The sequence below is a fragment of the Haliotis rufescens genome, unplaced genomic scaffold (assembly GCF_023055435.1).
Source record: "Haliotis rufescens isolate VD_foot unplaced genomic scaffold, xgHalRufe1.0.p SCAF_30, whole genome shotgun sequence".
NCBI lineage: Eukaryota > Metazoa > Mollusca > Gastropoda > Lepetellida > Haliotidae > Haliotis > Haliotis rufescens.
Window position 1 is genome coordinate 2,436,842 of NW_025964002.1, and position 14,702 is coordinate 2,451,543.

The window sequence follows — 14,702 nt, forward strand, 5'->3', positions numbered from 1 at the left end:
TAATTGTAGCTGTGTTTTGAATCTTTGCTGTGTTTTGGGGATGTACTTGTTACGGGTATGATGCATCAATTGTAGCTGTGTTTTGAATCTTTGCTGTGTTTCAGTGACTGTGGTCAGCCGAGTCACGTGGTAATTATTTGGTCAAATCCAATGTTCAAGTGCACACTTTCTTTTCCCCGGTAGTTTATAAATTATGTATTTCATAGGAAGTGTTTGTTTAATACATACATGTCTTTAATGTTTATAGGTGTCGATCACAGGTCATTGTCATTGTAGCTGCTTTAGCTTTCGGGTAAAATTAAAATGTGGATTTTAAACGAATTCCAAAAGTTATTTTCTAACAAGATAATGAATAGCATTCAGTAACGGTCAGACTGCATGGTAAGAGCTTGAAGATCATCTTTTTGAGTTTGCCGTATTGAGCAAAACGTTATGCCTTGAATATTCGTTACATCACGCATATTCGACACAAACACGTTCACCCATCCATATTTTTGTTCTTACTCTAACTATGATACATATCATAACTATTAATTAACACAAACTGTGTAAGCGTCAAAGTATTTCCCTTTGGCTTTAAGTGACAGTCAATAAAGAAAAGTCATTACTAATTACGTGGACGATTGACAGCTATGATTATTCGCCTGACTCGGTCACCTGTTCACTACGCGTGACGCCCGGCGACACCAGGGAAATATGTCTATAAAAGTAACCTGGTGAGATTGCTGGACAGTTTCTCTTGGGACCTGCATATCACACCGTGACAACATGGCGCTGGGAAGGTGGTTCTTGTGTTGCTTCTTGTTCGGGATTTTCGTTGAGACATTCGCTGTAGAAACTGAAACATGTAAGTATAATTGGATAATACGTGTGTATTATAATAATTCATATTATATTCAAAAACATCATACTAAAACAGAAATAATATATGCACCACAGTTATTTGTTCTTTATTTAGGTAATTATAGTAAAAATAATAGACGATAGATTTTGAAAAAACAATGCTTAATGTATTTTTAGCTTAATAATGAAAGCGACAAAACCCTTTGCATAATCCTAAGAAATCATAAGTTTATAGTATGATTCCGACTGTATTATAAGCAATTGTTTATGAATCACTATCAAAAAGTGATGATACCAGGTGTTCGCGAAAAAGGTGAGCGTATCCTGCCACACTGTTAGCACTTGTCACAAACACAGGCAAAGGCATGTCAACTGTTCACCAAGAAACAAACACGGGGAGCACATGGGCACATATGGTATAAAGCAAAATAGGGAATTGCATAATTCGTATCACTGATGCCTCCGATTTGAAGTTGTCCTCTACATGTCTACAGTGAAAGTCTTTGAAAGCTTTGCTAAGACATTGAATGTTTTGAGAAATGTATACACTGTTATGAAAATTAACTCAAATGTTTATCATACAGTGCCTTATTAATAGCATTCACAATTATTAATTACATTGGTCGAATGATTAGAATCAAACATTACACGTCTATGGTAAACTGCAGTTACAATACATACTGAATTCTAAAACAGGATGACTTTCGATTCTCCCAGTTAGTTTCATGAAAAATGTCCTAGTCCACACACACAGTGTAATGATGAAACACACATCCTCTTGTGCCAGTCGTCGGGAAGCTATTTGGGTTGGGGGATTGTGTCAAATCCGTTCCCCTTTTGCACTGATATGCAGTTCATATATAGATACATCGCCGGGTCTGGCAAAGGTACCACCGAATCCGTGTCTCACAGATTCACCATATGACTTTTCACAACCAAGGACTGGCTTGCTTAATATTCGCAGAAAGTATGTGGGACAAGAGGAATCGACTCTGCTTACGGGGGGGGGGGGGGGGGGGGGGGAGGGAATTCCTATAAGAATGGAAACAAATTTTTTCCTTTTTATTTAGCCATGTATATCGATGGTCTGATATCGTTCAAGAAGGTCAAAAAGCCAATTATCTTCCATTGATTTATTCACTTGAACAAGAAATAAAAAAGGCACCAGTTTCATATTTAGATACATGAAAAAAAAGATTCAGAGTGACAATAAATATCCACCCGACTTTATGGCAAAACGAATGACCTTAGTTTTCCACTTGTCAACGTTCCCTTGCCGAGCAATATTTCACAGCTCCAGTCTTTGATGTCAGCATGCCACAACTTGCATTCTCTTCCAAAATAGGTTACCAAACCTTCACAAACGTTTTAATGCGGTCATGTTGAATACATTTCCAAAATTGTACTTCCCTATTTTGACACCATATGTACCTATGGCTTTTTTTCAGGTGAACCATTGAATTGCCTTTGCCTGTGTTTGTGATATGTTGTTTTGAAGATTATTATTTCATTACACATTGGCAAACATTTTAAAAACAACTCATTGAAATGGTAACTGACAAACTAAATGATTCGTGGTACGAAATAATATACTTGAATGTACCATATACATGTAGGTCATATTAATTTGTCATACTTTCCCCAGTCTTTACCAACTGTTACTTGCATCATTGATCGACAATGAAAAATACCAGGTACTTATTGGATCGGCCATTGAACTAAATTCAAGACATTTTGGAGCAATGGGTTGTTCATTGGGTTGTGTTCCTGATGACCGCCATCACTATACAAATATTGGTGCAAATGGGATACCGCCGTTAACCCTCACACTATCCTTTTTGACAAAATATATGTGCACAATGCAGTTGATAATGATTGTATTTCTGAAACGAGAAAGAAATGTGAGAATGTGAGCACATGTAATTATAACCTTAGTCTCATCTGTAGATAGGTAAGTGATTAGTTGCTTTCAGTATATATGAATTGGCACGGTGAAGGTTGCAACCTATCTCAATCAAAAAGACTACAGCCTGTGGGAGTCAGTTGTTATTGGTAAGCGTAAGCGGTGTTATATATGGTGAGTGAGTGAGTATGGTTGTACACTGCTTAGCAATATTCCAGCAATATCACGGCGGTGGACACCAGAAATGGGCTTAAAACATGTGGGGAAATTTAACTGCGTTAATTTGGAAGCGAAGGTGTAGCGTGGGTTTCAAATGTTAAATTTAGCGTGATTATACCTACAGGTAACCTAGCTCTACATTGAAGACACAGTATGTTTACCTCCATTCCACCTTGGCAAAATAAAGCGCGAATTCTTTGGTGTCAAGGGGCATTGGTTGAGTCCAGTGTTTTGCGTGGGTTTTCGATCTGAATTACGGAATCCCAGCCAACGGCCTTAAAACAAAATATGGCGCTTTATATGCCCAAACAGTTTGATTACACCGTGATACTTCACTCAAACATTAGACAGGCAGTGAAAGCATATAGCACAGCAACGTGGTAGGCTAACATGAGGTGGGCATCCCTAGACAAAACTAAGCATGCCATGTTTCACTCTACGCCGCACGTAGTTATTTTGACGTCGCATCGCTCATTGTGCCGCAAAAGATATGACGTCACAGTCGTATATAGAAAAACGCCAAATACCAAGCTCCGTGTCGTCCCAAAAACTTGAAATACATTCTCTTTGTTGGAATCTATCATGTTGGCCCTGCGAAAATGTATTACCACGTATCCTTTGAATAGTGTAGTAACCGCAACTTTGCGTTTTGTAATCTATAATTGAACAGATAATTATTTACATATGTCCATGACCGCAATAGTTTCCGCGGTGATGCGGCCGTCAATTTAAATCGATGTTTCAACCAGAGGGTTTTATTGTGATTCGAAAACCTCTGACTGACCAATCAGAGTCGAATAATTTCCAAATTCATGGCAGAATTTTCAATAACTGAACCAAATGAGATGATTAAGCATATGAATATTTATAATATTGACAAGGCATCTTACATGTATCATATTTGATGACATTTATCAATTAATATCTTATCCCACAAAGATTACAATAATCCTACTTTTACTTTAAATCTGAAAAAAAATTAATGTTAGATAATTGAAATATATGGTCGGTCGGCTGTTTCCCGTAATCCTATTTGCTGCGATGTGAAAATATGATCATCGCAGCACGCGCGACGGATACTGCCTTCCGGCAAAGGTAATCTTTAATCTGTTACCGTTATGTGCGAAATCAATTAGTTAAGCTGTCAGCATCGAGGGTATTTGGAGATTGGCATCTCGTGAATGCTGCAAGAGATTGATTGATTCGGATAAGGTTGCACGGCTATCGTTTTGGGAAGAAACTGATGTAGGAGGTATCTCGCTAATTACCCGCTCCGTCAAAAGGTCATTTCCAGCGTTAATTTGCGTCCCTGAACAATTACGGCGGTTGTGTTTATTTTTGAAATAAGTGTGAGAATATTTAAGGTGCTACTCTATCCCTGAACTCGAAATATACTGCTACTGATACATTTCCTGCAATTTGATTTTGTTTACATTTTGTAAGTATTTGAAAGGGATAACAACACTTTCAAGGTATAATTGACCAAATTCAGCTTACAGACCGTAATAATAACACTACAATTATTTTCTACACGTTATTTGTAACTGCAACAAAAACTTATGCTATATTTTTCGGGTTCACGATCTTGCTGGGTCGAGACGGTTGTATGCACGAGCTGACAGTTACATGTGTGATCCCGAATGTATTATACAGAAAATATTTTACAATTATACCAAAACCACTCGATATGTTTACTGTTTGATATCTTTGCGTAATAGTTTATTTGATTACTTTAGGGCAGGCCATGGACACACTTTCCGTGAAACCCTGGTGTGATTACAGACTTTCTGTCACCCATTCTTACAATTGTCACCAATTGAATCAGTTTTGGCAGTTCATCGAGACTGATGTTTCTCTGGCGTTGATGTTATATAGTAAACTACGTTTATTACGAACACTCTTATCACGAACTGACCGGTTTAACGAACTTGTTCTTAAGTCCCGGCCTTTTGTTGCATATATGTTGTATATATGCTTGTAATGAACTACCGTTATTGCGAACTAAAATTAGTGGTCCCTTTGAGTTCGTAATAACTGTAGTTTACTGTTTATTACACGCCAGTTTTGGTAGCATAATAGAACACAACATTATACATAATATTGTCTAAGCTCTTAAGGATATTAAAAAATATTGTAAACTATTTAACACGTCCGCAATTAATACTATAGCCTTTCTGGCGACACAATTCCGATAGAATTTGAAATCACTCACTGAAAATAGTTCCATCATACTGTGATGCCACTATCACCTCTAATGATAATTACTGTTCTGTCAATCCTTTTACTTAATTGATGGAATGTGATGATCACACCATTTTCAGATTACCTGGACGAGATATGCGGCAATACAATCGATATGCAAGCCCTTGGCATCCAATCTGGTCGGTTGCTTCTCAGACGCCCGGAAATAGGCCTCATCAATTTCAACTGTGTTATATTCATCCGCGCACCTGATCCACGGCGGCTGATCATTAAAGTTACCGGATTGGACATCGTGGCCCCGTTTGGATGCGCCAGGGACTACATCCAGTTTTTCGACGGAGCGACTTCAGCCAATCCTCTCAGTAGTAAGTTTCATTATCAGGATCCAACTGTATGTTATAATTCTACAGCAACACAAACATATGCCTGGTGTTGACAGACAGGTCACAACATACTGACGGAAATACTGTTGCAGCGAGGTTAGCGACATGAAATTACAGCATCAACCAAATGATGCGGAAACTCACACGTAGTGCAGAAGCTAGCAATGTCCTTCTGATATAGATACACTTATAAGGTTTTATCTATATTTTAAAAGTTAAATCCCATAAAAATGGATTTCCTGTCAATGAAAAAAAGTATAAATGATAGATATGTGTCTATCTAAGATCTGAAGGTGAAGGTGAAGTTGAAATCCAAGATTATAGCACTTATATAGAGATGTGCATGCACGTGTGTGTGTGTGTGTGTGTGTGGCTGCTTGTACTAGTCCGGACTGATGCCACTGAGATACCATGCCGCAGTTTAACATGAATACCCCACTCAGACACCGTATACTGATTTCGAGCCGACCAGTCCTTGTTTTAGCCCCCTAATGCCGAGCGCCAGATAGGGTAACAACAAGTACCATCTTTTGAAGTCTTTAGGTATGATGCGGCCGGGGATCGAAGCCCGGACCTTCCGCTCTCCAGGCGGACGCTCTACTTCGAAGGCGTCCCTAAGAAATACACATGCATTTTACATTGTGATTCCTCTGATCTTACCCCCCACGATTTGGGGGCACGGGTGGCCCAGTCGTCTCAGGCGCTGCGATTCGCTGTGCAGAGTTGCGTCCCTTGGGCACGCCAGAAACGTTTGGGTTTCACCGAAGTGGTAAACGTCTAAGACCTGCATCACTTCGGGATTTTCTACCACATTAAGCTGACACGCCTTGATATAACTGGAATACTGTTAAAAGCGGCGTTAAACCCAACTCATTCACTCACCTCCCAGGATTAGTTTAATATTTCCAGAAGCAAAACACAAAATATTATAAAATTATCATCTTTTTCTCATTCACGAGTAACATCATTTACATCAGTGTTTCACTGTATCATATCCTCTGCGGAACTTCACATCAGTTATGTCATGAATACTCTACTCGTTACTCATTAAACCCATAACTTGTAAAGTTTGCATAGAACATAAGCTGCCGGGAAAAATAAAGTATATGCACCCATCTTAAGGGTGTTATAAATGAAACAATCACTGGTTATTCGATGGTGATGTATTTGATACAGGTATCATCGTTGTGTTTGGCCCCTGCGGTTTCAGCTCTTGTAACGTTTTGATAACGTTTGTTATCTTTTGGCCAAATTCATTTGTATTTTTTTCTTTTGTTCGACAGTTAATGTGTAATTATCCTTACAATGAAACCTCGTCAATCCTGGTAGCATCTTGAAATTACTCCTCTCTTATATATAAGGTCTATGTACAGTCAGGTTATGTTCTACAGATGCTATATGTGGCTACACCACTCCAGACGTCGCCTTCATCACCACGCAACCATCAGCGTCCATGGTGTTCGCCAAGAAGCTGGACTACATGAATGACCAGTTTGAGGTCGTCTTCACAGCCTACAAGAAAGGTATTGCGCCAAACCCCGGCTGAAATATCTATCCTACTTCTTTTGAAAATGTTGTTTTATATAGAACCGTGAAGATCCGGGATAGAATAGGTCTTCAGCAACCCATGCTTGCCGTAAAAGGCGACTATGCTTGTCGTAAGATGCAACTAACGGGATCGGGTGGTCAGGTTCGCTGACTTGATTGATGCCTGTCACCGTATCCCAATTGCTTAGATCGATGCGCTGAATACAGTAGAATGACAGTCGTTCATGCTTGAGCACCATCCCCACGTTGACATGTTCCTCTGTAATCCGTATTATTGTATGCAAATTATTTCAATCTGTTTATTTCGTTTATTCATCCATATCACTGTAACACAACACTATTACTGTTGTCAAAGGACCCTGTGACCCCGGTGAATACAACTGCCACAACGGGCTCTGTATCGCCGACCACCTCTACTGCGATGGCTTCGACAACTGCGGGGACGGCTCCGACTTGTGCCTCATCAGCATTGGAGGCATCGTCGGCATAGCCATTGCTGTTGCCATCATCCTCATTCTAGTTGCCCTCGTTGTCGCACTACTCGTACAACGACGACGAAGACAGAAGCTTGAAAAGGTACACGGCCGTGGAATCTGAAGTAGCAGAACCACGGTTGTCTAGAAAGCATGGTGCTTTAATACCAGGAAGCATGCTGAACGTCATATATACATATCGACATGACTTGGTTTCAATGTTGATGGAGTACGAGTGTGTTGACATACACAAAAATATACAAAAAAACAATATGCAATGGCTCCCATAACACTTTTAAAAATATCAACTGCGTACTCCATCACTATTGACCAAGTGCCCAAAATGTCAAACACGTATATATAAACTGAATGTTTATGCATGTGCATGTAGCAAAGGTTGTAAACTATATATGCAAGTCAGAATAGTCTTTATCGGTGAATCTTCAAGGCTGTCTAATTTGTGTTTTGTGTTCATAGCTTTACACGTTGTCCTTCACCTTGCTTTTCGTCAAAGGCAGATAACTCTGGTAGGAGGACGCAGGCAAATTAACGCTAATATTGTTAATTTCGCTGACGCCCACACTGATGAGTTGTCTCCCTTGGTTTCAGAGATTCGCTCGCCGTCGACTTATGTACTACCTTCTAGAGAGGTGTACGAGTTCAAGCCTTGCTCGCTCTAACGGTCCTAATGGATGAATCTCTGTTAACTCTGTGATCATTTATAGAATTGGTGTTGATAATACCATTGTTCAGAATTACGTTCAGAGCTTGGGCTATCTAGGAATGTACAATTTTCAAACTCTTTCTATATTTGAAAACTTCAACCTAGTCCATGAAACGCAACTCGTAGCATGAGATTGTGATATCACGAGACTCAATATTACATGCAATGTGTATTATATGTCGAATTTACGTGCGTATGTTTCTACTTTTCTACTTTTATTAGCTTTGTACCTGGATAAAACAAATCCATCACTGTATATAGTCATTATACCCTGCTTAGTTCATGCTACATACAGCCACGCCATATGTTTTAACAATGAATCACTACATCTTTAAATAAAACTCTCTGCATACCGAAGTCATCTCACAGATGACAAACCTCACTTTCAACTAGATTGAAGATTGGTGACTCATAAATGTATAACATTTTTCACTTTTCGAGATGGCACCGATTAGGTTTCTACATGGACCATGTGGTCACCTCGTCTTAAATAAAGAATTCAGTTTCCACAGCATTATGGGAACGTTTGATAATCATTTGTGTCTGTATCTGTATGTTGCAAGCTGTTACGATTTTGCATGTGCATGAACAGCAGTGTAATCTTCCATCCAGCAAATTGTCACTTGCCTGCGTCTATAGCTATATTGCGTGTTATATCACCGCTTATCGCTTGGCACTGCGCGCCATGTCAAGCATGTAGTTGCTATGTCCCTTATGTATATAAATCGGTGTTTGTATTTTTATACGTTTGCATGTGTACATATCAGATTAATAAAGATGTATTTCTCATATATTGCATTATTGTACGTTCTTTCAACAGATTATGCATATAGGTGAGTGGGTGAGTTTTAAGCCGCTTTTAGCAATATTCCAGAAATATCACGGCGGGGGACACCAGAAATGGGCTTCACGCATTGTACCCATGATCAGGTGAGCATGTACCTAAAGATACAAGTGGATGCAAGATATGGCAAATGTACTGACATGAAACAGAGGCTGCAGGATCCTCGCGGGTCTGGCGGATATGTAATGACTGTTCGCTCGTCACGCGTCATATCCGCTTCGATAACAGTTTGCATGCGTCATGTAGAATGACAGAAGCAGCACGTATCATTACGATACGTATAAGTGCATGTTACACAAATACACAAATTTAATACACACATGTAACCAATGTGGGAAGAAACTATACTGTTATCTATCAACGGCATGCCTTTTACAATTGACTTTAATATTTTTTACGTGTTTTAGGTATAAACGTAAACCCCAGCGTGCATATGTACATTATCTAAATCCGCGTTGCGTAGTGAACTTAAGCAAACTGTGTACATGGGTTTTTACGTCTAAATCTTCAAAAACGCAAAACAGATATTGAAGTCTATTCTTCAAAATAAATACGTCAAAATTAACACAATTATCAATTAGTGGGCGTGTCATAATTTACAGTTTTGTTCATAGAAACATAAACTCAACACAATTACTTGATTACTCGACCCGGGAAGATCCGGGGTAGAGCAGGTCTTCAGCAACCCATGCTTGCCGTAAAAGGCGACTATGATTGTCGTAAAAGGCGACTAACGGATTCGGGTGGTCAGGCTCGATGACTAGGTTCATCCCAATTACGTGGATCGATGCTCATGATGTCAATCACTGGATTGTCTGTTCCAGACTCGAATCTTTCAGACTCCAGTCATATAGCTGGAATATTGCTGAGTGCGGCGTTAAACAACAAAAAAACAAATAAACAATCTTGATAAGTCAATCAAATGCCACAGACTCACTCAAAATATTTATTTTACAATTAATTATGTAGGCCTTGGCTGATCCTTCTCTGTTCCTCTCCTGTATCAGAGACACGAAAGTGAATTCTCCATCACCCAGCAGTGAGTGGGTACCCGGTAGGATGAGATGGCAATGTGGCTGTAAACCTTCTAGCGCCTCATGGGCAGCTTGGGCTGTATACTCCCCAGGGAGTACTCACTGATCCATTGACCGGGGTAATAATAGTGTAGCGCCATGAACATCCACTTGGTGAATGGAATCTGGCGCATTATAAATGCACTTTATTTTTATTATTACTCAGGACTTTGTTAGTTCAACAGGGCAATGTTTAAATGTATACGTATCAGTAACTGGAGCTCGGAGCTAATGAAGGACACACTCTGTCCATTCAAAATATCTTATGATACATGGAAAACTACACAACGTGTTTTGGAATTTAATAATTGCCACGGTCCACTTGCACAAAGCTATATGTATCTTAGTGACACGTGTTCGGCGTGACGAGCGAACGCGTTAACCACTAGGCTACCCTATCGCCCAAGTTAGTTTAAGCACTGAAACACGGATCATGACTCATTTCCGGCCTCTTTGTATCAAAATCTGCGCACAGATAATGATCATCACCTTTGAAAATATTAAGTTTATAACTGAGTTTTTGACACCACCATTACGTATTGTGTTTGTGTTCTCAAGCCAATGCTTATCCAAGACGACAATAATATACACAAGTGTCCCAAACGTACATCTATTCTGCATATTCCACGCACAGACGTGGACAGTTTAAAGTCAAGTAGGCTAAAATTGGAGACCACCTTTACTTGAAATGGAGGGGTGTAAGTGTATCACTGCTTTACAAGCAAGAACAAATGTAATTAACTAACACGTCAGCGTAGTCATCATCAATTAACGCATTGAACTCATAACAAGAACAATGAAAACAGTTTATTTAGACATAACTAAATAAAAAAATATCTTGAATATGTTAGATCGCGTCCAGGACGTTTGCAGTTATGCAGCACGTGTGTGTGTGTGTGTGTGTGTGTGTGTGTGTGCGTGCGTGCGTGCGTGCGTGCGTGCGCGCTAGCCCACTGAAATGCCATGCCGCAGTTTAGCATGAATACCCCACTCAGACCCACCATGCCGTCTCCTGACCGACGAGTCTTGTTTTATTCCGTTATTGCCGAGCGCCATTGACGTCATGAAATGGTAAACCCGATGGACTGGTAATATTTTGTATTTGTAACGTGAGTCGGCCGTGTTGTTTAAGTTGTCAACTTCTACACACGAAGACAACTTATAATCTTTGTCTGCACACTATAGCTATAACAGTGCATACTTTGAAAATAAGTCACTTGGTATACTCGAGAGAGTATAAATTTTCGCATCGACATATTAACATCACGTTCATAATAACATATTACGTTTGTTTATATTGCAGTGGCATCGTTTACACAATGTAAGTATCTTGTCATTTTGAGAAAAAAAATCATACGATGAGGCTTAAGTATGCCACACTATTGACGTATGAAGGATTAAACATAAAACCTAATATATAGTAAACTATATGTGAATATATCAGATCAGTAAATGTAACGGGGTTGAGGTTTTGTTTTTCATATTACGAACAAACATTCATTAATAGACTAGATAAGATGACCAACAATATATTAGCTTAGGCCCCAAAGCAGACTAGTATATACTAAATATGATGAAACTGTTTTACAGTGTATAAAACGAGGGTTGGCTGAAAGGTTCTGATAAACTGCATTGATGGAATCGGTTGCTAAATATTTTCAACATATTCTCCTCCGAGATCCACATACTTGTGCCAGCGGTGCTGGAGTTCCTGGTTCCCTCTGAGGTAGAAGGATTCCCCCTCGTGGTGTAACAAGTCCCCCACAGCAGAACTGATATCATTGGTATAGTGTCTGTCGGACAGCTCTTTCAGGGAGAAACCTGCAGGCCTGTGGGTACGGAGGATGCTCAATGCGTTCAGTCACGCCACAGTCATGCGAGGGAGCGAGCGAGTATGGATTTACGCCGTTTTTAGCAATATTCCAGCAATATCACGGCGGGGGACACCAGAAATGGGCTTCATACATTGTACCCATGTCGGGAATCGAACCCGGGTCTTCGGCGTGACGAGCGAACGCTTTAACCACAAGGCTACCCGACCGCCCCGCCACAGTCATGCACTGCAACAATGGCGACAACAGACTTGTGCACAGGAGATTTTCCTGGTGGAACAACCGCTTTAAGTGTGTTTTTCAAAACGTTTGGCCTTGATATTCTTACGCAATTGCCAACGCAGAGTAGAACACAATGGACTAGTAATAGTATGACATTTAGGAATGTAGTGGGATTCCTTCGGAATCCTAGATAACCGAAGCCACTACCTTGCCAGCTGATGATGCTTCCTCAGAGGGCATGACGTTAGATGTTTCTATTCAATCAGCCGGGTCAGCGTCAAACGCCGTTCACGTGACCTGAATAAGCAGTCAGAAGCCTTAAAAACCAGCGTGCTGGAACATGCCCCTCTCCTTCATCAAAATGTTCTCAACACTCCCATGACAGATGCCTACTGTACTCGGGTGTTCCGTGAGTCGTCCATTATCAAACATCATTGCACAAATTGCATCAACATTTTCCTTGGTGATGGCAGTTGAAGGTTTTTTTCTCTTCCTCTCTTGAACTCAACTATCCACCTCTTAACAGAGGCAAAGGAAGGAGCATCCCGAAAACTGACGTGACTATGCTTGTCGTAAAAAGCGACTAACGGGATCGGGTGGTCAGGCTCGCTGACTTGGTTGATGCATGCCATCGATCCCAATTGCGTGGATCCATGCTCATGACATTAATCACTGGATTGTCTGGTCCAGACTCGAGTGCGGCGTTAAACAACAAACCAACCAACCAACCAACCGAAAACTGACACCACGTCCGCATGGAAGACGGTTGGAGTTAGTCCTGTCAGACGCAAATACTAGATGACGGCGCGGATGTAAATTTTATCCAGTTACTTTGATGCCTGCAGCAATATACCACCTGGTGGTGTATTTGGTTCAAATGTAGCATGTAAGCGTTGCACGTATTTTAATTTATACATGCCAGCGGGCACGGGTGTACTGTATATCCTTCGCAGTGAAGCTTGGAACTTTGCATCCACCCCTCGTATACTGTGTGCAAGAACGATGTATTAATGTTCGAACCTGAGAATATAAATTACACACCAATAGTTGTTAAAGTCGCATTCAGTTTCTTTGTGAAACAAAGATTTTTGTATTGTGGTGATAACGGACACTACACACAATGGACATTCAACATAACAAATAATTATTTTTGCTCCAGACCTACTCCTTCAACGGATCCAGTACGATGTCGCTTCCTCGCAGCAGGCTGGATTACAGCTTGCCTAGAAGTATCAAGAGCTTCCGGGAGGTAAGTCTGTCCGGTAGCGGGAAGGATTACGATGTTCCGGTCAGTCAGGAGGACCTCTATGCCAGCATCATGAAGGACAAGGAGCACCACAAGCTGCACATACTGAATGCTTCATCTCTCCCCAGAGACACTCACTCCTTGGCAACTGGCTCATTTGGCCACGTGGTTAGTTTCCGTTGCTACCCTGCCCCAGTGCCAAGAATGGACGAGGAGTTCCACCGCGCCACTCCTCAGCCAGATGTATTATCTCATGGTTTCTTTTTTGGCAATTCTGGAGATAATGATTCGACAGATCTAAAATCAGCGGGAGAGGGCAAAACCATCAGTCGACATCATTCCTCAAGGTCAACCCACTCCAGTGTTCCAAAGAACCCCCTTCAAAGGAACCATCAGGTGATGACCGAGATTCCCTCTCACTACGCGAACAAGCTGGGTCACACAGCGGGTCAGACAGAAGAACAGATGGTCGAGCTGGACATGAGGATGGACGGACTGAAGGATGGACGTGACATCTACTTTCACAATGACACAACTGCCCTTAAAACAGACAGAGGTGCTCGTGGAAGCTTCGATCTCGTCAGGTTGTAGGTTTATGTCCTGTGTATGATGTATCAGCCGATAATCCATTGCAACAAATACAATACCCTGCCGGGCAAACAATGTATACACTTGGATTTAACTAAACAATTACAAACATTATCAAAGCGTTACCAGACTGACAAATTCGCAGGAATACTAAAAAAGTTGAGGCCCGAAACACAAATATGATACCCGTATCACCATCGAATCGCAATGCTTATTTCATTTTCAAGCCACTATCAAAGACGAGTGTATATTTATTTCTGATGGCTGTTTATTCACGTAGACTTTTCGCACAGTGAAACCCCATAAATACAAACACCGACCCTCCACCCCCACCACCCAATCTCCGGCGGTTTCTGTGAGGGACATTTACATATATGAATATTTAAGAATACACTTTAATTGACTTCCGAGGTATAAACGGAAAAGCCCGTGTGCATACTGTGTAACTCGCTAAGATTACCCTCCGATGTTTTAACTCCACCGAAGCAAAACCATATTGAGGTCAATTCATATAAATAAATACGCAAACAATAATAATTTCTTGACTGCTTATTTATTCAGTAAAACATAGAAACTGTAGATCAATGTAGACGAAATTCGTG

The 14,702-nt window shown here is 40.6% G+C and overlaps 1 protein-coding gene across 1 annotated transcript; it reads left to right on the forward strand.

The window, feature by feature from the left end:
• Window positions 1-742: 742 nt before the first annotated feature.
• On the forward strand, window positions 743-14,251 carry LOC124122474. The gene is made up of 6 exons (XM_046485513.2): window positions 743-847; window positions 5,287-5,532; window positions 6,942-7,073; window positions 7,454-7,674; window positions 11,516-11,533; window positions 13,426-14,251. The coding sequence occupies exons 1-6, from the start codon at window positions 769-771 to the stop codon at window positions 14,101-14,103; spliced, it is 1,374 nt and encodes a 457-aa protein (XP_046341469.2). The 5' UTR covers window positions 743-768; the 3' UTR covers window positions 14,104-14,251.
• The last annotated feature ends 451 nt before the right edge of the window (window positions 14,252-14,702 follow it).